The sequence below is a fragment of the Artibeus jamaicensis genome, unplaced genomic scaffold (genome assembly GCF_021234435.1).
Source record: "Artibeus jamaicensis isolate MK-2021 breed Jamaican fruit bat unplaced genomic scaffold, CSHL_Jam_final contig_1284, whole genome shotgun sequence".
Taxonomy (NCBI): domain Eukaryota; kingdom Metazoa; phylum Chordata; class Mammalia; order Chiroptera; family Phyllostomidae; genus Artibeus; species Artibeus jamaicensis.
In genome coordinates, this window is record NW_026521249.1 from 3,282,675 (window position 1) to 3,308,942 (window position 26,268).

At 33.5% G+C, this 26,268-nt stretch overlaps 1 protein-coding gene across 12 annotated transcripts in view; it reads left to right on the forward strand.

The window, feature by feature from the left end:
- R3HDM1 (R3H domain containing 1) overlaps window positions 1–26,268 on the forward strand; it is a 220,387-nt gene that overhangs the window by 91,083 nt on the left and 103,036 nt on the right. For 10 of the 12 annotated variants that reach the window (XM_053666930.1, XM_053666921.1, XM_053666926.1 and 7 more), the window contains 6 exons: window positions 9,980–10,021; window positions 10,487–10,576; window positions 15,077–15,191; window positions 16,567–16,645; window positions 25,532–25,591; window positions 25,676–25,816. In XM_053666930.1, the coding sequence (XP_053522905.1) occupies window positions 9,980–10,021; window positions 10,487–10,576; window positions 15,077–15,191; window positions 16,567–16,645; window positions 25,532–25,591; window positions 25,676–25,816 (527 nt within the window). The remainder of the gene's footprint in view (window positions 1–9,979; window positions 10,022–10,486; window positions 10,577–15,076; window positions 15,192–16,566; window positions 16,646–25,531; window positions 25,592–25,675; window positions 25,817–26,268) is intronic. The other 2 variants (XM_053666947.1, XM_053666960.1) reach the window with 1 other exon arrangement.

Below are 26,268 nucleotides of genomic sequence, written 5' to 3' on the forward strand. Positions count from 1 at the left end.
CAGGTTTCTAAATCTGGAGAAAATTTAATGTGTTAGACTACTACTGATCTTTAACACAGGATAAAGGGAGTATGGATTGCTTTGTTTCCTTTTGTATAACATATATATGACCTCTATTGTTTGATTTTTCTCAAGGATAGATTTCTCAGATTAAATTTAGGTAAATTACTTGTGTTGATTTTTTACTGTCATTTGAAATGTACAATTAGGAATCTTGTGTTATGCTTATTAAAGATTCAAACTCAACTTCCCCATTTTTTTACAATTGTATCTTTGTACTTGACAAATGCTTGGTCTAGGAGTATTCAGTTGTATTTATGTGCATATAAATATAATTCAAAACATATTATGAGAAAGTTCAAACAATCATTTCTCCTGTCATAAACTATTTATTAAACAATAGGATAGCCAGTCCACATTGTGTCGGTAACCCTTGTTGTGGAGGAAATAAGAGAATTGATTTTTGTTACTAAGCCCTATGTGCAGGATGCATGAACAGCTTCTAAAATATATGAGTGAATTTTCTCTATATGTAATCATTTGAAGTAGGTCTTTAGTATATTCTTAGTTTCTGTCATAAGCCGTTTGATAATTAAAATGAGACTTTTACATCTTACATTCCCCCAAGTTCTATTGCATTTCTTTAAAAGCAGAATGATGTGGCAAGTAAGGGGGAAGAAAGCAGTGGCAAGTCAATAATGTTATTGGAAAAACTCAGGGTATAGGCCGTGCTTCTCCGACAGTGAGATAAATGGCCTTAAAATTTTTTAATTGATGAAACATGCAAAAAAGCTTGTGTTGAAAGGGTTGGTAATAATTTTATCTATATAATGCCATATAAATGATAACTATTTTCCTATTTAATAGATAAAATGATGTATGTAATGTACCTTGTACATAGTTAGAGGCTAACAGTAGTAGATGCTATAACATAATACTTATAATCATCATACTTGTTTTATTTATTATTAGCAACATAGCACAATTGGCCATATTGTTATATGGCTCCTCAGATTGGTTCTTTTATTATCATGCAACATAGATATTTTTCCTTTTGTAATAAAGGGAAAAGTAAAAGTTATCTCTTGAAATAAGCTGCCAAAAATTACAATGGAATAGTTTTGTTCTTTGTATTAAGTTCCCTGTCCATAACTTTACATTCGTTGTCTTTCATTAATATTTAAGGACTTGAAACTTTTTAAAGTTTGCTATCCTAAGTCAAAAAATTTTATTCTTTTCTATTATTCCAGTAGAAATTGTCAAACTGGTCTCCGTCATTTTCACTGCTCTGACCTTTAGCTAGACATTTAACACTTTAATTCATTGTCTTCTCCCACATACTTACTATTAATCTTTACTCTTACCTTGAAAAATAGAATTAGTAAGCTCTTCAAGGTTATGAAGGGTCTTAGTTAAAAGGTTTTACTAATAATAATTACAGTGATAGTTGATCCTTTTTGAAATGTTTGATTTCCTCTTGAGTGATACTAAATAGTGGTTATTTTTATAACTACCACACAACATAACTCAATCAAGGATTATTGTCTTTTCTTGTCAGTACAATAAGTCTCATGGTTTATAATGTCAATACTTTGGTTTTTCTTTTTTTTCATCATAAAGAAACATTAAATAGATCCAACTATCTTAACAGAACCAATATAGGCAAAGAACATTATGAAAATATTAGACCAAAGATACATTATGATAAGCAAAGAAACATTAGAAAATAAAACCTATATGTCATCTCTTTATATGAAGTTGACTACACAGATTTTTTTTTTTTCGTTGTTGTTGTTTAAAAACTCTCTGGTTTGGAGTAGCAATTAAGGTAGAGATAATGTTTTGAGGATTATTTCAGATTCATATTCTGAAATAATTTAAATCTGTTTTAGGTTCCTATATTGTAAACAAAAGACCAAAGCACTAAAATTATTAAACATGTTTGTTTCTCTTTGCTTTGTTATCTACCAGGCAGTAAATTTAAAAACAGCCTATGTTATTGTAATATTACGTGTTAACCATTTATTATTGAACCTCAGTTTTTCTCCAAACTAGTAGTGAGTAGCTCTGGCAATATATTAATAATCTATTTCAAACTGAAATTCCATTAAGGATGTTTCATATTCTATACTCATTTATTGGCCTAGTACTTTTCCAGTATGTGATAATCAAACAGTATAAATTATAAATTGGAGTCATTGTCCATAAGCCTTCTAAGTTCTAATTTAATGAGCATCCTTCTTTAGTAGTAAATGTATATAAAGGAAGTTGCTAAATTTTTACTTCGACAGTGAAATTTAGTTAAAAGTGGAAAGCAAAACAACAGAGAAAAATCAATGAATCCAAAAGTCGATTTTTCGAGCAGATAAACGAAAATGACAAACCTTTACCTAGATGGTCTAAAAAAACTAGAGAAGACTCACATTACTAATATAAGAAATGAAATGGGGATGTTACTACCAATTATACAAAATAAAAAGGATTAGAAGAGGGTACTATGAACAAATGTATGTCCAAAAATTAGGTAATCTAGATGAAATGTACAGATTCCTAGAAACACAAAACCTACCAAGACTAAATCATGAAGAAACAGATAATAGACCTATAACTAGTAAGGAGTGAAACAGTAATCAAATAAATCTCCCAACAGTCTTGGCTGGAGTGGCTCAGTGGTTTGAGTATCGACCTGCAAACCAAAGGGTCTTCAGTTATATCCCTGGTCAGGGTACATGCCTGGGTTGCAGGCCAGGTCCCTAGCTGGGGATGCACAAAGGCAACCTATTGACGTTTTTCTTGCACCGATGTTTTTCTCCTTCCTTCCCTCTCCCTTCCTCTCTCTCTAAAAAATAATTAAAATCTTTTTCAAAAAATCTCCCAACAGAGGAAGGTCCTGGCTCTGATGGTTTCACAGGTGAATTCCACCAAACATTTAAAGAACTAACCCAATTCTTCCCAAAATGTTACAAAATAAACAGGAAAGAACAATTCCTAATTCATTCTGCATGGCTAGCATTACCCAGATACCAAATTCAAACAAAGACCATACTAGAAAACTAAAGACCAATATCCTTTATAAACAATGAGGCAAAAATCTTCAACAAAATACTAAAAAACTAAATTCATCACCATATTAAAAGGATTGTACATCATAACCAAATGGGATTTATTTCTAGAGTATAAGGGAAGTTTAACATATGAAGAACAATCAATGCAATACACATTAAGAGGATGAAAGGGGGAAAAAATCTGATCAGCTTAGATGATGCAGAAAAACAATTTCACAAACAGCTCCCTTTTATGATCAAAACATTCATAAAACTAGGAATAATAAAATGTGTATATGAAAAATCCACATTGAACACCATACACAATGATGAAAGGCTGAAGGGATTAACCAAAGAACATTTATGTGTAACCCGTGGGCACAGACAACAATAATGGGAATTGTCTTAGGGAGGGCAGAAGGGTGGGGCCGGGTGGAGGGGGAGGCTAAGGAGGGAAAGTGGGAACAATTGTAATAGCATAAACAATAAAATAAAGTAAATAAAATAAAATTTTTAATTGATAAAAGACTGAAAGTTTTTTCTCTAAGAAAAGAACAAGGCAAGGATGCCTGCTTTCACCACTTCTATTTAACGTATAGTACTCAAAATTCTAGCCAGAGCAATTAAACAAAAAAAGGAAATAAAGCGCATCTAAATTGGAAAGGAAAAAGTAAAATTATCTCCTTTTACAGATAATAGTTTTATGTGTAGAAAGCCCTAAAGATTTCACAAAAATACTGTTAGAACTAATAAACTACAGTAAAATAGCAGGATATAGAGTCAACGCACAAAAAAAAGAAAAACAGTTGCATTTCTGTACAATAATAAGCAATCTGAAGAGAATTATAAAAGTGATGCCATTTATAATAGCATGTAAAAGAACAAAATACTTAGGAATTAATCAAGGAGGTAAAAGACTTGTGTAACGAAATGGAAACACATCCCACGTTCATGGATTGAAAGACTTAATATCGTTAAAATGTCAATACTACCTAAAGAAATGTACAGATTCAGCAAAATCCCTATCAAAATCCAAATGACCTTTTTTCACAGAAATAGAAAGACCCATTCTAAAATTCATATGAAATCTCAAGGGACCTGGAGTAGCCAAAAGAGCCTTGAAAAAGAACAAAACTGGAGGACTTACACTTCCCTGATTTCAAAACTTACTACAAAGCTACAGTAAGCTGAACAGTGTGGTAGTTGCCTAAAGACAGGCAGATAGATCATTGGAATAGAAAAGAGAGCCTAGAAATAAACCCATGCATATGTGGTCAAGTGAATTTTTGTAAGGGTGCCAAGACTATGGAGAAAGGACAAAGCTTTTCAACATACGGTGCTGGGAAAACCATCTATCCATGTACAAAATAATTAAATTGGATTCTTACCTACCACCACATATAGAAATTAACAGAACTTTTATCGAAAACCTAAACAGAAGAGGTAAATAAAAGTCTTTGGAGAAAACACAGGGGAGAAGTTTCATGGCATTGGATTGGACAATAATGCCTTAGATGTGACACCAAAGGATCCAGCCAGGAGGACTTTGTCAGTCCAAAGCCCCACCTGCAAGACACCCCTATTTCACAGGGGTATCTCCCACAAACTGCACACCCAAGAGGGAGGGGGCCAAGGAGTCAATGCTTCCAGAGCCATTTAAACTCAACAACTTTAAGGAGGGCAAAGGGGAAATACTTCAAAACCACAAAACAGACTAAAGAAGATGTGGGGGTGAAACCCCCAAAATTCTGCATCTCAACAAGCTTCCAGGTGATGCCAGTGGTCCATTGACAGTCCTATGGAGCAGTACTTTGAACAGTGAGGGCATAAGATGCCTAAGAGAAACAGTAGTACTAGTGAGGGAAAACTACCAGTAGGCTGTAGAAGCTACTCTAATCAAATGATTAGGGAAACTGCACTCCCTGCCCCTTGCTCGTCTTCCAAGAGCACAGACCCTCTATGACATGACAGCAGAAACATACAGCCCAGAGGAGTGACAGGCTGTTTTTGGCCCCACCAACAATGGGAAGAAAGCCACTGAGCCAGTTCACTTTTTACCAGAGAGGGACTGTGGCATTTCCAAGAAGAGTCAACACCAAGGTCTGAGGCATGATTATCATTGGGCTCCATACCTAGTGCCATACCTATCCCCATTTCAAAATCAGGCACATCTATGAAGGTTATCAACACCACCATGGAATAAAGAAAAGCCCCCAGAGAGGGATGCCATCTGTTACCATTTAGATGACATGTCTTCCAAAAAAGATCATAAGTTGGCAAGAGGAACTCAAGGTAATCGAACATTTTGGAGTTAGATTCATAGAACTCTAAGAGTCACAGCTAAAAAGTTTTCAAAGTTGGTCTGAGAAACCCTTAAATTTTCAGAGACCTACATGCATGGAAGGGAATTGCCAAGGTTGCCTGGAGAGCCAGTGGCATGGCCAGGACTCAACCTTAGCCTACCTCAGTGTGCTTTTTCCAGAACACCCCGCTGCATCGATCATGACCTCTCCCAAACTCATTTGGCCTGACTACCCTAAAAGCAGCATCTGTGTTTCAATACATTATAGTAAACTCAATTTTTTTTGTGTGTGTATTATAGATGCTAAAACATTTGCTGAAATCTGGAAGAGATATTTGTGCATTTATGTTCATAGAAACATCATTTTTACAATAGATAAAGACGGAATCAGCCCAAATTCATTCATTAGCAGATGAATGGATATTTCATTGTATTAAACATTATTAAGTGATATTGGACTGGCCAGAAAGTTTATTCGTTTTTTGGTTTTTGGAAAATGGACCTAGTAGCACTTAGTTGTCTTTAATTTCATTGTAAACAGCTTGGTTAGATTGTATTGTGACAGCTTTCATGTCAGCATGCACTTAAAAAACAACTCTCAAAATTGGTGAATTTTTGTGTAGACATTTTAATATTGAAGATGGAAGAAAATACATAACATTTTCAGCATATTATGCTTTATTACTTCAAGAAAGGTAAAAACTCAACTGAAATGCAGAAAAATTTGTGCAGTGTATGGCGAGGGTGCGGTAACTGATTGAATGTGTCAAAAGTGGTTTGTGATGTTTCATGCTGGAGATTTCTCATTGGACTATGCTCTACAATGAGGTAGACCAGTTGAAGTTGATAGCGATCGAATCAAGGCATTAATTGAGAAAAATCAACATATACTACACAGGAGATAGCCAACACACTCAAAATATCCAAATCAATCAAGTTATTGGTGAAAATAAAAAATGCATCTTTTATTTTACAGAAAAAACTAAACGGACTTTTTGGCTGACTCAGTATTCACCCTCAAATATGCAATATTCTTTAGCCTTTAAAAGGAAGGAAATTCTGCAATATGCTACAACATGGATGAACCTTGAGGTCGTTATGCTAAGTGAAATAAGTCAGTCAGAAAAAAATGTACCATATACTATGTGATTCAACATATATCAGGTACTTAGAGTAGTCAAAATCATAGAGACAGAAAGTAGAATGGTGGTTGCCAGGGATGGTGGGGAGAGGAGAATGGGAATTATGTTTAATGGGTACAGTTAAATTTTACAAGATGAAAAGAGTTAATGGATAATGGTGATGGTCACACGTTATGAATATATTTAATACCACTGACCTGTACCTTTGAAAGTGGTTAAAATGTTAAATTTTATGCTCTATATTATGCATATTTTTCCACAATAAAAAAATGGGAAAAAGTGAAAGGTGGGGTTTAAATCATAAAAATTCATTTTTTAAATAATTTTTTTATTCAAAGCCAAATCTAACTTTCAAGTTGATGCCCAAAAAGCTATTTTCTTTAATAAACTGGACTTGTTTTCTCTGATTTATTGTGTGTATGGCAAGTTTTCTGATACATGTTATGTAATTACAGTTATTCACTATTTGAAATAATGACTTATTGAATAATGAATGCCTTTGGCAGTTTATACTTATGTAGTAGTATATTAGTTTTCTATTGCTGCATAGCATATTACCACAAACTTAGAGGCATGAAACAATACCCAATTATGAACTCAGTGGTAGATATCAGATCTGTACAATAGAATTTACTTTGTACTCAGGTAAGCTTTCTGTTTAAGATTTCACAAGGCTGAAATCAAAGGTTTTGGCTGGACTGGGCCCTTTCCTGAAGACTGGGGAAGGATTTGCTTCTGGGCTGCCTCCAGTTGTTGGCAGAACTCAGTCCCTTGCAGTTGTAGGTCTGATGTCCACATTTCCTGGCTGACTGTTGGCTAAGTGCTCCTAGAATTTTCCTGCAGTCCTTCTCACACAGCCTCTCCATCTTCAAAGCAGCAGTGGCGTATCAGGTTCTTCTCACCCTTTGAATCAGACTTGCTCTTCTACTCCCAATTGAAGATTATGATTGTCTTTTAAAGGGCTGACTCACTTGATTGTCTCAGACTCAGCTCAATTGTCTCTGAATCTTATTAAGACCAGTTGACTTGGGACTTAAATTAAATTGGAATCCCTTCCCACCCTCACTGAGATAAGTGTTTGATTGAGTAACCAGGGCGAGGGAGTGTTAGGAGGCCATCTTTAGAATTCCCTCTACCATGAGTAGTATTTGATCCACAAGAAGGTTTTTAAGGCATGATGTAAAATACACTGGGCTAAGATTCTGAAGGTCTTGTGTTCTGTTTGACCATTTAGTAACTTTGACCCTGGACTGCAAGCTTCTTGAGACCAGGAACCATGTCTTACTCATCTTTATAGCCCCAGTACCTGGTAGAATGTCTGGTGTGTAGCAGGAACTCAGAACATACTAATTTAAATAGAGTCACATTGAGGTAATTTTATCTCTCTGTGTCTTTTTTAATTTTCATTTTCATCAAGACTCCTTCTGAACTAATACTGAGGCTGTTAAATGCATGTGTAAATCCACGAAAATCCTAAACTATTACTATAGAAACAATGTACAAAATCCCCATTTCATAGACTTTTTTTTAAGTGAAATCTCAGTAAGCAGAAGTAGGACATAGATCTTCTGCCATGCTAGGTGTCTAACCTTTAGTAACCTTTTTATATAGTGCTTTAGTTTTTAACAAAGACCTTTAATTTACACTGCCATTGAGCCTTTTTAAGAAACTTGAGAATACAAATAGTATGAACTTTCATATAAGGTAGAATAAACTGAAATCACTTGATAAGGGTTACCTATTAGTAAGAAGCAAAGCCAGAAATTTAAATCCAGCTCTGCATATGAATACAGTTTTTACTTGTCAGTTAATCATGTCTTTTATTTTAAAAAATATGTAATAGAACGTTTTGTACCCTTGATACTTAGAATTTTAAGGAATTAAAGCAGAGAAACAAAGTTAAGTCACAAACTTTTTTCCTTTCTGCCTTTGTGCTTAGATTCATCTATTAATTTTCTCCCACTTTTTCTTCAAGTCTTCACTCTATATAACATAACTTCTTTTAATTCTATTTTTGGATATAAGTAACTCTTAGAAATTTTCTTGAATTAGAGAGTGAATAGAAACAGAAGACAATCCCAACATGAAGAAACTCTTAGGCAGCATTGCCATGGGTATATGTATATGTGTGTGTGTGTGTGCGCGCGTGCGTGCCATTTTCTTTATAAGAAACGGAAAGTCATTTTTTTATTTCCATTTTTGTGTTTGTTAATTGCTAATCTGTATGTATTATGGCTAACCTAAAGTCAAAATCCCAAAAATAAAATGCTTCTTATCTTGGGAACCTTGGGCTCAAAATGGAAGACAGGGCACACTAGTACTGCAGATTCTCATTTCTGTTGGTTCTACAAGGAAGGCTCTTTTGGATGTTAGAATGACATGATGACTTTTTTCCATATATGAAACATACTAATCTACATATTAAGGATATTTTAAATCTGTTTTATGTTTGGTACCAAACTGGCCTTCTGACTTTAATGAGTATAAATGGTAGGTACCTGGACCTTGTACTATTTGAGGTTGGGGCTAACGAGGTAGACTGGAAGGAGATTATAGAAAGAAAGCATGTTTAAAACCTATCTGGCTCCGGTTCACAGGCAGTTTCAGCTGCTTTCCTAAACCAAAGCCCAGCATCACAAACTAGAGCTAGTTGCCTCAGTGGGTTCCCCAATATGTGATTGGTGATTTGACAATCGTGCTAAACATATGTACGGAACTTTGACCTCTTTTCCTTTTATCTGCTTCATTGCCTTCCTCTAAGCCAGGCAAACAAGATTCTGTGACTAAACTGGTGGTGTATTTCAGACAATGTTGAAAAGGCTTAGTAGACAGGTGGTTGTACTCTGACTCAGCGTGCATTTGCAGCATTCTCCTTAGCAAGTTTGGAACTTAGCTGTGAGCACAGCTACTAAAATTCCTCAGGATATTTGTGGGTTTTTTCCCTCCTAACTTTGTGTAAAGTGTAATATGTTATAAAATACTGAAGAAGTATATTTTACTTTGCTGGTACCTAAGAAGTTACCTTATAAGTTTCATTTAGCTCAATTAACAAATTGTGATCATTTGCTCACTTACAGAAAATGCCAATTCACAGGATTTTATAGTCTTCTGCAGTTGTCCTTTTGGGAGGAATCAATACTTTTTACTTGAAACCAACTTTGACTTCTTCATTTTCTTACTCATCTTTATAGCCCCAGTACCTGGTAGAATGTCTGGTGTGTAGCAGGAACTCAGAACATACTAATTTAAATAGAGTCACATTGAGGTAATTTTATCTCTCTGTGTCTTTTTTAATCTTCATTTTCATCAAGACTCCTTCTGAACTAATACTGAGGCTGTTAAATGCATGTGAAAATCCTAAACTATTACTATAGAAACAGTGTACAAAATTCTTTGTGCAGTTAGTTTCTCTGTGGTTTAGGATTATGAATAAAGAAGAAAACTTTCTGTTTCAGTATGAAATTTAATACAAATCTTTCTTGTATATTCAGCGGCCATTGCAGTCATTTGGACAGACAGGAAAAAGGTCTAAGGTATAGTAAATATTTTGTGCTGGCATGCCAAGGGCCGTCCTTCATGCTTGATGAATCCTTGTTTTCATATAGCACTGCATTCAGTTTAGTTTCGTCATATTTTGTTTGGGGCAGAAAGCTTATTTTGTTTTATTTGGGGTTTTTGTCTTGCCTAGTCGCTTTTGTACATTGCTTTTATATCTTTTATGGTTCTTTATCTATGGAGAAAATGGCTTTCTCACCATCTTTTGGGTTTTGAAATTGGAATTATTTCCATTCTTACTATGGCTATAATTTTCAAAACTGCAATTGTTTTCCCTCTTAACAAAGGGTTTTAGGGGTGATTAATGATATATTTAACTTCTGCATTTCACCTATGCCTATACATGGAGAAACTTTATAAAGACTTAAGAAACTCTAGGGGGCTTTTGGATATACACCCTAGCTTTGTTAAATGTAGTGTTAATTTTAAATACTTTTCTTTAGTCAAGCTCAAAGTTAAAGCTAGTTCGGAGCCTTGCAGTGTGTGAAGAATCTCCACCACCCCCTACAGCAGAGCTATCACAGGAGAACCAGGTAAAAAAAAAAAAGAATTATTTAAAGACATGGTGGAATAACCTGCCTCCTGGAGAATATTTTTTCATAAGGTTAAATAAAAGCTGTGTGTGCATGTTGGTGTGTTATGTGTGTTTTTACTAAGAGAATTAATTTGATAATACTTGCACCCAAGAGACACATGAAAAGTGGGGAAAACCTTGTTATATCAATCTAAGATTTGGTACAGTTTCTCTCTGGAAAAACTTAGGGATAATATAATTAACCAGACATAAGGCTTTAGGGGAGTTGTAAGTTATTTTGGTAAAGTAGTAAATAAGTACTTTCATTTAATGTAATTCTGATGAAATTTGCTCTTTTAAATTTGGCCATTATAAATTTGTTAGATATTGTTGTGTGTGAAGAGGAGACTACTCAAGACTTATGCTTAATATATTATTTTACTTAACTTGAATGCATGGTGAAGCCAATTCTCATATTAGCTTGACTCTAATGTTTGTCTACAACTTCTAATTCCTTTTCTGCCTGTGCTTGTAAAATACAGAACTACTGAAGTTCAAGCAAATAGCTTAGTTTGCCTTTTGTATTTTTAATGCTGTGACTACTTTTTTGTTAATCTGAACTGTGGGTTGATCTTTGCTTTATGTTATATTTGGACATTTTATACCAAACATTTTTGGATCCTTTACCAATGTGTGTCAGTAGTAACTTTGGCTGTTAGTGGCTTGTTCTACCTTTTATGAGTTTAAGTAGTGTAAAGTTTCATATATATCCCAACATTAGTTTCCAAAGTATTGAGACAACTTTTTGGTTGTTTAAGAAGTTATGACTAAGGAGGGGGGTAGGCCATGAGTAAGTTGTATATCTTTTTATTTTTTAAATGCAATTGTACATTTGTTGATTCAAGCAAAAACTTAGGCTTTGCCTTGATTTAGAACATGATGCCCTCAAAAGCCTACTCTACATACTGAAGATAGTTGTCACATATTTAGAATATGGTCTCTTTTTTAAAAGCACTACACTTCTTTGTTTTCAAAATGCAAGAAAAGGAAGGTTTTTAAAATAGGTTATTTATTGACAATAAAAAATACTTAAAAATCAGATTCTTTAAAAAATTTTTATTTATTGATTTTATAGAGGGTGAGAAACATCAAGTTTTTTGTTCCACTTATTAATGCATTCACTGGTTTCTTCTATGTGCCCTGACTGGGGGTTGCACCCACAATCTTGTTATATTGGGATGATGCTGTAACCAACTGAACTACCTTTTCAGATGTGTTCAAGTGTCAAAAACATAGGAGTCAAAATTTATTTGTAATTTTAATTTAAAATTTAACTACAGAGAGCTATATGTATTCATTCTATAAAATAGATATTTTTAGCAATAAAGTAAGACTTTCTAGAAAAAGTAGAAATACAGTCAAATATTTGAATAAGAACACTTGCCTTGAGAGTATTTTCAAATGTTAAATTTGACTTCTGCATGGTTGTTGATGAGGCTGAAGAGTTATAATATACTCTGAAAAAGATAAAATTGTTTTTGAAATAGCAATTTTAATAAGTTTTTTTGTACAAACGATCATAAAGAATACACATGTTCAGAGTGGAGCAGTGGGCAATATAATGTTTTTTAAAATTTTATTTCTTCATTTTTTTTGTCCAAAATGTTACACCATCTTAGCATTTTGGAATAATCAGTCTAAGGAGATTAAGAAAATGAAATTCATAAGACCATCAATACAAGAAAACACATTCTTTCTGAGAAAAACCGTAATGTGGTTCTTTTCAATATATTTCATATATTTGAAAAATATTGGGGAGAAATTCTTACAGTGCTGTATGAGTTAGCTATTAAAAATTTGTATGAGAAAAATATTAAGAGTATATACTATTGATTGCAGATAATTTTTGCTTTTATAGTTCAAAAAACTCTTACAGGACATAAATAATGAATAAGGTTGTTATACCAGAATTCAGTTATTCCACTTAATATATTCATTCTCAGTTTTTCTTGGATGCAGTAATTTTTTTCTTTTGAAATAATAACCTATTTTTACCCTTACCGAACAAAAGATACTCTTTTTGCCAAGTCTTGAGTTAACTAAATGGCACCTGAATGGGAATAGAAAAATAAATTATTTTTCATGAAATGTGCTATTATCTTTCATGCTAGAGACACTTTCCAATTAATAATGCTTGCTTCAGAATGTGATTTTTGAAGAATTAATTTGAGTAAAACTCATTATTCAAAAGGTTGAGAGGCAATTAATGAGAGATGTTACTTGTGTCTGATCAGAGCTTATGAGAGGGAAGTGACCTCACTAACAAATGTCAATGACAGTGAAGGGTAAAGGAATTACAGCTTCCTATGGAGATGTTGCTTATTTATAGTCAGAAGAGTTTGTGTATAAGGACTTAAGCATTTAAAATGTGCCTTGTTTATGTGCTAATGAAAGCAAGGTCTCAGTATCAACTGAAGACAGGTCTCAGTACATAAGTGTTGTCTGTTAGATTTTAAATACAGTTCCTATTGATAAAATAGTTTAATATTTATAATTATAATGTACAGCTTTAGGAGGACAATTTAGAAATAAAATCTGATAGTCATTGAAACTGCCTTTTGTGATGGTCTAATGTGAAATCTTCCAACTTGAATTTCTTAGATTATCCTTGAATAACAGGAACAGAAGCTGTAAGTCAGGAAAACTTTGAGTATTTTGCTTCCAGTACATAGTTCTGGGATTCATTTTTAAATATCTGTGTTACGATAATTTAAAAGTAAGGAAAGTAGATTAGAAAATAAGTCATAGTACAACATGGATGGATCTTGACAGTACTATGCTAAATGAAATAAGTCAGATGGAAAAGGACAAAAACCATATGACTTCACAAAAAAAGCAAAAAATGTGTAAATAAACTCATAGATACAGTAAACAGTGGTGGTTACCAGGGGGTAATAAAATAAGGACAAAGAGGGTGAATGGGGATCAATTACATAGTGACTAAAGGAGACTAGATTTCCGACGATGAGCACACAATAGAATATTCAGACATATTATAAAGTTGTACACAGTGTTACTTCTGATAAATTTAATTCTTAAAAAAAAAATTAGTCATAATGAGAAAAATGACTTACCAGTTGATGAATGTATGAAGTTTGGCAAGCAAGACAAAAGAGGTCATAAAGCAAATGTTCATCATTTCAGTGAAAATTGCCAGTGCACAGTTTGTGCTCTATATTTTCAGCACAAATTTGAGCTTTGGTGGAAAGGGAAGCAGAATTGAAGAGATGAAAACAGCAGTAAGCAACCCTACAGGAAAATATTATATTTGATCTGATTTCTCTGCCAAATATTATTTTAAAAATTTTATGTGGGGGATGGGGAATGTTTAGAATAGAAATCTTATTGACCATAAGTTTAAGAATCCTGAAATTTATATCCTCTTTAATATCGATTTACTGCATTTACAGCCATCTCTGAGAGAAGCAAAGTACTGCAGTTGTCTGATGTTTTTCATCACGCAGAACAACAGTATAATTTAGTCTATAACTAAGTTGCACCTTTATCTTTAGTAGAAATGGTCTGAAAGTTATTCTACCTTTATTACTTTTACCTTTCTTTAAAGTTATGTGATTTTTACCATTTTTAGTCAACATGAATTAATTTTTCATAATTTCTTTGGGTTCTGAAATTGCATGTAATATCATTGTTTTAAAAATGAAATGTAGAATTGGTTCTTCTTTTCAGTCTTACACAGTATGGTTACTTTACAATGAACGATTTCCGTAGCAGACAGGAAAACAATCTTGTTTGAAATCTTTCTGAACTTTTTCATGATTGAAGGAAGAACAATGTTATATAAATCTCAAATAGGAAATAAAGTCATGTAAATTTGGTTTTGGAAAATTTGTACTTCAGAGTTTTTTTACATCTCAAAAGAATGAAGGAATATGAGATAATAGTGAATACGCAAAGAGTACTTTTATTAAGTGTTGACTTGACACTTTTGCATTCCTATTGTCATGATTGATGGTAATTATCTTTTGCATAGCATTTCCATTGCAAAAATGGGTATCACCTCCCCACTTGCTTTGTCATTGCATGTGTGCTGTCACTATGCACACTCCTTCTGAACCATTTGAGTGTAATTCTGCTGTAAAGACAACTTTCCATTTTTCTTTGTGTTAAAAAAAGTACATTAAGAAGACCTTGGTTCTAATTCTCTAGGGGTTTTGCAAGTAGATGCTTTTAAACTGTTACAGAAAACATTTATTTTCTCTAAAATAATTGTCAGGATATGTTTTAGTTAATATAGTCAATGTTTTACCATTTGCTATCTGGATTTTAATAAAATGGTAAAAAATAATTTTAAGTTATATTCTGCTTTGGAGAATCTAATTGGATACAATAATCTTTTTTCTTCTTCATACACTTTTGTGTTACTCAGAAATTACAAATGTGTGGTATTAACTGAATTGCTTTATGTTTTTATTTAATAACTGATTTTATCATCCAACAGGAGAAAATTCAGACCCAGTTAACACAATCACTTGAAAAAGAGGAGAAGCCCTCAAAAGATGAAGCAGAAAAAGAAAAAGCCAGTGATAAGTTGCCCAGAAAAATGTTATCAAGAGGTCTGTAATTTTTTAAAAATTTTTGTGTCATTGTTCATAATTCCATCCTTTTACCCCTCAAGTAATTACATGTATGATACCTGTATTAAATTATACAGAACAGCCTGCAGGGATAACATATTTGCCCATTTGGGCAAAATGGAATAATACGGTTCTGAACAACCAGTAAGATATTCATTTGGCCAAAAAGTTCATTAGGTCTTTTCTATAAGATGGCTGTAGTAGTGCTTAATTGTCTTTAACTTCATTCAAAACAATTTTGTTAGAGTGTATTGTTGCAGCTGTCATATTGGTGTGCATTTAAAAACTTATCAAAATCGGTGAATTTTTGTGTAGTCATTTTAATATTGAAGATGAAAGAAAACAATATTTTCAGCATATTATGCTTTATTATTTCAAGAAGGCTAAAAACAACTGAAATGCAAAAACAGATTTGTGCAGTGTATGGAGAAGGTGCTGTGACTGATCAAGGATGTCAAAAGTGATTAGCAAAGTTTTGTGCTGGAGATTTCTCAATGGACAATGCTCCATAGTTAGGTAGGCAAGTTGAAGTTGATAGCAATCAAATGGAGATGCTAATTAAGAATAGTCAACAATGTGGCAGATAGCCAACATACTCAAAATATTCAAATCAATAAAGTTATTGGTGAAAATGGAAAATGTGTTTTATTTTACAGAAAAAACCATACAGTTTTTGGCCAACTCAATACTTTAGTGAAAAAAAGTGCAATACATTTCAGAGTCACTGAGGAAGATAAGTTTATTTTATTTCTTATCGCTCTGTCTCTCATACTGAATTAATGGAATCACTATAGTTTGAATACTGATTCCACTAAAAATAATACTATTTAATTCCTTATAGTACAACGAGCTAATAGCTAAATATTCAGGATTCAGTAAGAATATTCTTATAATCAAGAATATGTCATAATAAATTTTATGGAGCTTAGACCATCATCTAGCATTGCATGTCTATAAAAGTGCTTTTTTAATTTATAAATTCAGTTATGCTGATCAGTGTTATAAACAGCATTAGGATATACATTTAAGAGGAAGAAATAAACATGAATTTTTGAAAAAAGATTAAAGTAATATTCCCTGAGAACTAAAATTCCTAATGATTTAGAATAAATTAAAATGGTGCATTTGAGAGAGAAACTTTTTAAAGAATATGCATATACATGTAGTTATATAAACCTACATCTGCTTATTATATGGGAATAGAAAAATTTGTGGTCATCTGAGTTCATCATAATTTTTTTCCTACTTCATTAATGTTTTTCAATTTGTGGCATCTTGTTTTATTAAGATATGTATCATGTAAAAGAGAAAGGGATTTATTTTCAAACACAAACTGCCTTTTTGTGTTTTTTAGATTCTAGTCAAGAATACACTGATTCAACTGGCATAGATCTACATGAATTTTTAGTAACTACATTAAAAAACAATCCCAGGTAAACATTGAATGTATAAGGTTTAAATTGCTTCTAGAGTAGTATAATTTGCTATTTATACTTCCATTATCGTGTTAGAATATTAGAATAAGATTGTAATATTTAAAGTATACCAGAAATATTTTAGATTCCTAGAGCTAAGATGTTGCTGGTCTGCTATGTGCACATATGTGTATCTTTTTGCATTATGTATGTCACCATGATCTACAAACAATTCATACTTTCTGTAGGAATTTTCAGAAATACAGAATTACCAAGAAATTTTGTCTCAACTAGAATACAGAGGTAACAATCATAAAAAAAAAGAAAAAAATTCTCATGATAATGGCACTCAATTGAATAAGAACTCAGTGTTTTTGTTTATAATAAGTTTTTGTACTTAAACACAGAATATTTGTTCTTTTTTTTATTAGTTTTAAACCTTCAACCCAAAGATTTTTAAGGTGCTTATTTGAGTCTACTTTACTAATTGTGAAATCCTTTGTTTTACCAGGATACTGAATAAATAGATTTTATCTTTTGGCAGGTCATTGACCCCTTTGAGGCATTTCCCCACAAAAAGCCTTATCTATAAAATATCTCACCAATGCTTTTATGAGATAGAAGACTCTTAGGTTAAAAATCAATTCTCTAAATGTTAGCTTCCCAGAGTGGTAGTTATTTTACATACTTGAAATAAAATTTAAATCATTTTATTGGCTTTGTGCACATGGAATAAACATGAACAACTTTCTTCAACTCTCTAGCTTTGCTGAAACTTATGTCATGCTTCAAGATAAACCTTTTATTTAGGGTTTATTGTGTTGAGTACTATCTTGATTTTCTAGTTTACATTTAACATAAACCTCAAAGAGAGAACTACCAAAATGAAAAGTAGTCTCCTAATATTATGGATTGAAGAAGTATAGGTATAAAGTGAGGAAGAAGCTAGTCAACTTTGCCCAACTTTTTTGTTTTAAATTCAAACTTAGTCGTTAGTCCCAAAAGAAAGATGAATTCATTAGTTCATTGAATATCTTCTTGAGCATCTATCATGTGCTAACCATCGTGCTAAAAATTGTAGATATTAAGATGGGCAAAATATAATCTCTGACCCCAAATTATTCACCGTCTCTCTGTTAGGACAAAAACAAAACAAAACACATGAAATATAATACAAATAGAAAAGATGTTGTAAAAGAAGTTTTTCAAGGTGCTATAAAAACACAGGTTGATAGCTCCAGTCTCTGTTCAGAAGGATATGGGAAGGCTTCACTGAGAAGATAATGCCTGAGCTGAGTCTTGAAATTAGTCCTTTGAAAAGAAACTGTCTTTACAGAGAAACATGAGAAAGCCATTCCAGATAGAGTTAAAGAGCAATGTAAGGCATAGATAGTATTGTTCAAGGGAAAGTAGTATATTCAAAGAAAGACACACTCAGGCTCTAGCAGGTATATGGCAAGTAATTCTAGAAAGTGATGGGGAAGGAGTTGGTGCAATGTGAAGACAAATCATATGTCTACTTGTTCTCAACCTTGGATAGTACCAACATGCTGGGTGGTGAGTCCTGGTGGCTGTAGAATGCTACTGGGAAGTCAGGTGCTAAAAAGAGCTGCAAGACAGTAATGAACAATGAAAAATAATCTTACTTGAAATGCCAGTAGTACGTCATTTGAGTGTGGCATACTAAGTTGAGGAATAATTACAGGATTTTGAATAGGGTAATGCCATAGTCAGATTTGTATTTTAGAAAGGTTATTTCAGCAGTGAGGGGCCAGTATCACAAGCAAGGATTACAGAGACGAGACCATAGAGAAAACTAGAGAGGAAAGGACACATAAGAAAGATGTTCAGGAAATACCATGGCAAGACTTGGTGATCATTTGGATATGGAATAGTATTGGAACAATAGAGTAGAACAGAGTAGCTATCAGGTTTCTGTCTGGGCTGACAGCTAGTCTCATTAACTGACAAAGTAAATAAGGGGCAAGCCTGAATGGAATAGGGCAAGTTATATTATAAACAAGTGTACTTTGAGTTTCTATTATAAATAAGTATAGTTTTCCCAAAGGAAAGCCAGGAGATGAGGTCTGTTGGCAGTTAAGAGGCTTGGGTTTTCAAGTAAATGAGCCAAGTTGTAGTTACAGATTCAGGAATCATCAGTAGAAGTGAAGCTTGCTATGAATGAGTTTGTCCAGAGAGATGAAATAAATGACAAAGACAAAATTCCATGGAAAGATAGTATATAAAAGGTAGATAAAAAGAAGGAGACTGAATGAGTCCTAAAGATAGCAGAAGAATCTTATGAACATTTGTCTTAAGAGTCAGCCGATGGAGAACAGTTTCATGGTTGATAAAAATACCAAATAGAAGTACCAAAAACAGTTCATTTAGACTGAGAAACTAGGAAGTTAGTAGCTGTTTTAATAAGCTGTTCATATGTAGTAAGATGATAGAAACCAGAACTCAGTGGTTTGAGGAAAATGGGGAAAGGTAGAAAATATATAACTAGTTTGAGTAAAACAAGATAGAATCCTAAATAGGCAGAATTTTCTTTCCTCTGAACCTATAGGACATACATCAGTAAGGACAAAGATTAGAAATACACTTTTATGCATTTAAAAATATTTTCCATTGTTCACTTCTGTATTTCTCTACAGATGGAAAAGTTTGTAAGTTACCTACATATTCATTTTTAAGTATATTTTATTGATTATGCTATTACAGTTGTCCCTTCCCCCCCCCCTTTTTTCCCCTCCTTTCTGCACTACCCTCCAGCATTTCCTCCCCCTGCCTTAGTTCATGTCCATGGTTCATACATGTAAGTTCTTTGGCTTCTCCATTTCCTATACTATTCTTAACCTCCTCTTGCCTATTTTGTGCCTACCATTTATGCTTCTTATTCTCTGTACCTTTTCACCTATTCTCACCCCACCCCATCACCACTGACAACCCTCCATGTGATCTCCTTCTCAATGATTCTGTTCCTGTTCTCTTGACTTGCTTAGTTTGTTTTTGTTTTTAGGTTTAGTTGTTGATAGTTGAGAGTTTGTTGTCGTTATAATGTTCATATTTTTTATCTTCTTTTTCTTAGGTAAGAGTCTTTAACATTTCATATAATAAGGGCTTGGTGGTGATGAACTCCTTTAACTTGACCTCATCTGGGAAGCATGATGACAGAGTAATCTTAGATATAGGTCCTGGCCTTTCATGACTTGAAATACTTTTTTCCAGTCCCTTCTTGCCTGTAAGGTTTCTTTTGAGAAATCAGCTAATGGCCTTATGGGAACTCCTTTGTGGATAATTGTCACCTTTCCTCATCTTTAATCTTGGGTAATTTGATTATGATATGACTTAGTATGTTCCTCCTTGGGTCCAATTTCTTTGGGACTCTCTGGGCTTCCTGGACTTCCTCAAAGTCTGTTTCTTTTGCCAGATTGGGGAAGTTTTTATTTGTTATTTGTTCAAATAAATTTTCAATTTCTTGCTCTTCCTCTTCTTCCTCTGACATCCCCATGATTCAGATATTGGAACGCTTAAAGTTGTCCCATAAGTTCCTATGCTTGTCATCTTTTTTGCATTCTTGTGTCTTCATTCTCTTCCAATTGGTTGCTTGTTTCTTCCTTCTGGTTCAAATTGTTGATTTGAGTCCCAGTTTCCTTCCCTTCACTGTTAGTTCCCTGTATATTTTCCTTTATTTTTCTTTCTGTACCTTTCATTTCTTTTTTCATTTTGTAACCATGCTCAATCAATTCTGTGAGCGTTCTGATTACCAGTGTTTTGAACTCCCCATCAGATAGGTTGTCTATGTCCTAATTGCTTAGATCTTTTTCTGGGGTTTTGATCTGTTTTTTCATCTGGGCCATATTTCTTTGTCTCCTTGCACTTGTTACGTGGTAAAGGGTGGAGCCTTAGGTATTCACCAGAGTGGGGCAACACTCTGCTGCGTTGTTTTGCTGTCTGTGGGGCAGGGGTCAGAGGGGGAACATTGCTGTGCTAGCTCCACTCTTATCCCACTTTCCTCATTTCTCCCACCACCACAACCCCCACAGATTTTTTTACATACAGAGGTTCTGAGTCTTTAGTTCCCCATGCCGAAACCCTGGGTTTCATTGTCTGTCTTGCTCCTCAGTTGTTCCTCCCAGCTCCTCTACACTCAAATGTGTGGTCATTCTCCCTGGTCCACCAGAGTCCTCTTCCTGCCAGCTGCCAGTAGACTGGTCTCAGCCCCTCCTACCAGTCTGGATGAATGTTTCTTTAACTCCTTGGTTAAAGGAGTTAAAGGTCCAACTCCTTGGTTGTTGGACCATGCAGATGATTTCCTGGTAGTTCTGGTGGTTGTTTTTAAATTAGTTGTTATCCCTCTTTTAGTTTTCACAAGGAAGCAAAGCGTTTCTGTTTACGCTTCCATCTTGTCCAGAACTCTGCATATGCATTTTTAAAGTGTGCAATTTAATGGGCATTACTACATTCGCCAGTATGTGCAAGCATCACTATAGTCAATTACAGAACGTTTTCATCACCCTAAAAAGAAATCCACACCATGTTACTATCATCTCCCTGTGTCCAGAGTGATAATAAAGTTTGTACATATTTCCTGTTTTGTATATTTCATATGAATGTTATTACGTGTTCTTTGTGAATGGCACCATTTCCTTAGCATATTTTTATGATTTATCCATGTTCTGGCATGTATCAGTAGTTGATTCTTCCTGTGTCTATGTTTTTATTTGAATAAATATATAGCGAATAATTGATGTAATGGCTAGCGTATAAGTTATTACTATCATCAGTGTGGATTAGGAAGTTGTAACTAATGTTAAATTTTGTGAGAAATAAGATTTGCTTAATTGATTTTTCAGTGTTCTCTCAAAAAAAACACACAATTAATTGCCAGATACACATAGCACAAAATTAGTAGTAAGTGTGGCAGATACCCACTAAAGCTTTCAAGAACAAATGTTGCTCTAAGAATATTTTCAATTTTTCTCTTCAGATCATTAAATTTTTACCTTGTCAGCCCAATGTATAAACTTCAGGTGTTAAATAATAATTTATTTGGAATTCCTGTTTGTAAAGAATATTTTCAGACACTACACTAACTAATCATTACTGAATTAGAATTTAGGGATTTAAAGTTGTCCTCCGTAGAGATTATATTCACTAACATGATTTTATACTATTTTTGTGTTGTTATACCCATTTTTATAAATTTCATATGTGTTAAATATGGATAATGAAGGTAACTGTATTATATTAGATTACTAATGAAGGGGAGCAAACTTATGGATTAATCCTGAGGATGGATTTTTTTAATAAGTTGTGTTCTGAGGAGTACCATATAATTGTCCTATGTTTGAAATACTTTGTAAAAATACTTTTATTGAGGTTAATACTTAAGTTATTTCTTATCTGTTGTAGATATTTGACCAAAGTCACATGGAGCATTGGGAAAGGGATGGTCAAATGGAAGCATTCTTTTCTCCTTTTTTATTTGCCCCTCGTATACCAACTGTACATACTTCCTCTAAACCAGATTCTAATGTAATGACTAGAACACTTATAACTAAAAGATTGCTGCCTTTTCATTTTAACTTTATGTAGTAGGCTACTGATTAGTTTGCTTGAGATCCTTCTTTTATTATTTCTTTAATACAAGACACCATATATTTGTTCCTTTCTTAAAAGTTTTTAATTACAGGTGACATACAATATGATATTCAATTCTGGTATATAACATAATGACAAGACATTTATAGAATACCATATTGGTTTCTTTTAAAGTTTATATAGTAACAGTTTCAATAAGTTGCCTACTTTTAGGTTCAAGTGCTAAACGTTATGCCTTAAGAAAAGTAATTTGTCCATCTTTAGTTGAGTCCTATGTGTGTTCTGTATTAATAGGTTATATTACATGTTATATACATCATAGATCATATGTATTATTAATATATCACCATATTAATTTTTGGCTTATGTTCATTACCAAAATATCTACCCTTGATTCTAGATTTGAAAATTTGGGAGCTTGGACTGAGCTATACTGGATTTGGCGGGAAGTGTCAGGGAAAGTTACTGACTTTTTATTTCTAACAAGTTCCTTTTTTTTTTATTTTTTGTAACTAAAGTTTAGGAAACCTAGAAGAAGAACTTCTCAGTAAATGGTTCAGATAAAAGAAAATCCTCTGAAACCCATAGATCTACATGCAAAAGAAAATAAAAGCCTGAATTTGTATCATTGGCTAGTAAAAGTGTTAAATTTGGGGAGTTTTGTTTATAGAGACAACAGAAATATTTTTCCAATGGCAGTACATTTACTAAAGAACACTTCACATATTTTATGCCTGCTCTTTAGTTCTGACATTGAAAGCCAATTTAAATTCACTGTTTATGAATGCTGAATAAGTTGCCTGCCTCAGATTCCTTTGTCCCCCTACAATAAGTGTATAAATTATATCAGGAAAATTACTGAAAATTACATCATCTCAAGACAAATTGACCCCTAAGTTAGGTGAAAAGAGAATCTTTTAGTTACTTAAGTCCTTTCAGGGGAAAAACTCTATGAAGTAAAAATTTCCTGTCCTCCCCCCCCAATTAAAGAAAAAATATTAAAAGACCTCTGGATCTAATAATTTCATTAATCCCATGCAAATAGTTTATTGAACTCCATTCTATATGGTCCAAATCACTGTGTAATGATAATTGTGATAAATGTTATTAAAGAAAAGTATGCAAGAAATAGAATCTAAGAAACAGTATAAGAAGTTGTTTTAGGCAGAGGAAACTGAGAAGGGAAGGGACGTGTAAGTGCAGAGATAAGCCAAGATAATGAGTTTTATGAGTAAGGGGCAGGAGATGAGGCTGAAGAAGTAGATAATGCTTGCCTGATAGGTCACATTGCAGATGTTCAATTCTTTTGTTTTTTTTTTTTTAATGAAAGTACTAGAAACTTTAAAAATATATATTTATTTATTTCTAGAGAGAGGGGAAGGGAAGGAGAAAGAGTAGGAGAGAGACATCAATGTGCAGTTGCCTCTCATGTGTCCCCTACTGGGGACCTGGCCCGTACAACCCAGGCATGTGCCTTGACTGGGAATCAAAACCAGCAACACTTGCTTCACAGGCCCATGCTCAATCCACTGAGCTACACCAGCCAGGGCCAATGCTAATTTAAGAAAATTGGGAAACCTGTGATAAATATTTAACTAAGGTAATGACATGTTCACATGTGTTTTTAAAAGATCATTATAGAAGATTTAGGTGGAATAGATTTGGAGGGAATAAGGGAAGATACGGAGAGACAATAAACTTTTTGTATTGTAGTTAAGCCACAGATCATGACTGCTAGGATCTAAGATACTGGCAGTGGAAAAAGGTAGTGAAAAGGAAAGGTAGTGAAAAAAGAAAAATAGGTAGAAGGTAGATAAAATGTGTAGTAGTAATTAACTATATATGAGGATTAGAAAAAAAGGATCATAACAGGCCAAGAATGCTTCTAGTACAATATTTTGGGTGAAAGGTGGTACCACTTACTGAGGCGAGGAATACTAAACAAGGAACAGATTTGGAGACAAAATTGAATGTTACTAGACTTTGTATTAAAAAGGTAGTCCTGTTTTCAGCTTTAGAGTTGAAATCACCACATTGGTATGTTTTCCTCTTGATTTTTCAGCTAACATTTTAAAATGTATGATCAAATATTACTCAGTTTTAAGAGTCTTTTATACTATTGAGGGAGGATCAAACTGAGGGCTGATGTTATATATAGACTTTCATGCAACTTAAGCAGAGAACATCATCTCTATTAGAATTTGAGAGGGAGCTATGTAACATTTATTTGGGAGGAAAACATTAACCTCTTGGCCAGTTTCCTTGACCTATAAAATTTTAGGAATAGGATTGAATGATCTACAAAACTACTTCTAGTTTTAAGGTTCTGTGAGTTTCTTGTTTGGGGATTTTTTTCCCCCACATGTACGTGAAATTTGTAATGAGCACAGGAATACTCTCTTGAGCTATGTTCTTTGTGTGTGAGCAAGAAGGTCATTTGGGGAGGGGTCCTATTAATGTGTCACAGCCTAAATGCACTGAACAGGACCCTAGTGGTCCAAAAGAGTACATGCAGGTACTCCTTAGAGTCTTTGTTTATTTTATGCATTGGAAGCTTTTTGTTCATTTTGATTTTTATGGGGAAAATCCCCAAAGTCTTAAAAATGTGTAATACAATAATAATTTACAAAATGTTTTGAGAAGTCCTCTCCTTCTGAGTTAGAGTTAGTAATGTAGTTCATACTTTGCTGCTTTAGTTCTATCTATATACTAGCTTTGGATTCCCATAGGAGTATTCTTGTTGTTACTGTCATTGCATATTCTTTAGAGTACTGTTTCTATGAAATTCAGCATGAAAATAAATTCATGACTCTATTTTGTCTATTTTCCTGCAACCCCTTCTCACCTTTATTGAGTAAAGAAGTAAAAACTAATATGCTCTTATTATCCATATTCCAGGTAGGGCAACAGTAGGTTTACAGTTGTGAGCACACAAAACAGAGTTTATTTTTGTATTAGTATTTATTAATTATTGTTACTTTCCATACAAACAACTATAAATCTATTTTGCCCCACCCCATATTTACAGAACAGATCCAGTATAGAGATAGTAGATCAAAATATATCTATTTTAAGAATGGCAACATGTTAATAGTTGTTGAAATTGGGTGATAGCTATATTGAGGTTCATTACACTGTTCCCTCTTCATTTGTGTACGTGTGAAATTTTCCATAGTAAGAATTAAACTAAAAAAATTGTTTTATTTTTTAAAAACATTACCTTTTAAGAAAATGATTAACATTTATGATTATTTCAGTGTTAAGCTTTGCATATAAGTGTCTTCATATTTTTTTCAGGGACAGAATGATGCTGTTGAAATTGGAACAAGAAATTTTAGATTTCATTGGTAATAATGAGTAAGTCCTGACATTTAACAAGGAAAGAAATTGTCATCACATTTATCCTTGATTTACTAAATTAGTTTTTCTTCTTACTTCTAGGTCTCCACGTAAGAAATTTCCCCCAATGACATCTTACCATAGGATGCTGTTACACAGAGTAGCCGCTTATTTTGGGTTAGACCACAATGTTGATCAGAGCGGGAAGTCTGTCATAGTAAACAAAACTAGCAATACAAGAATGTAAGTATTAAGAAATGTGTCACATGTGCATGTAACAATATCTTATCTTTTTACAGCACCTTTCATCTAAGGTTTTCCACATTTTAGCTGACTAATTAAGCTTCATAATACCCTTACATGATTGGATCAAAAGCACATTTAGCTCACAAGATTTAAAATGCACCAGTCTGGCCCTGGCCTAGTATCTCAGTTGGTTAGAACATTGTCCAGATATGCCAGGGTCACGGGTTTGATCCTTGGTTGGAGCACATGAAAGAATCAATCAGTGAATGCATAAATAAGTGGAACAGCAAATGAATCTGTTCCCCCACCCCCAAAATCAACAAAAACACCAGTCTGAACTGAAATGAGGTGGATGAAAGAGGACTGGTTTAAAAAACAAAAGCAAAAACTTTGAGAGGTCATATTATCAGATATTTGATAACCATTCTTTTATGGATTTTTAAATTAAT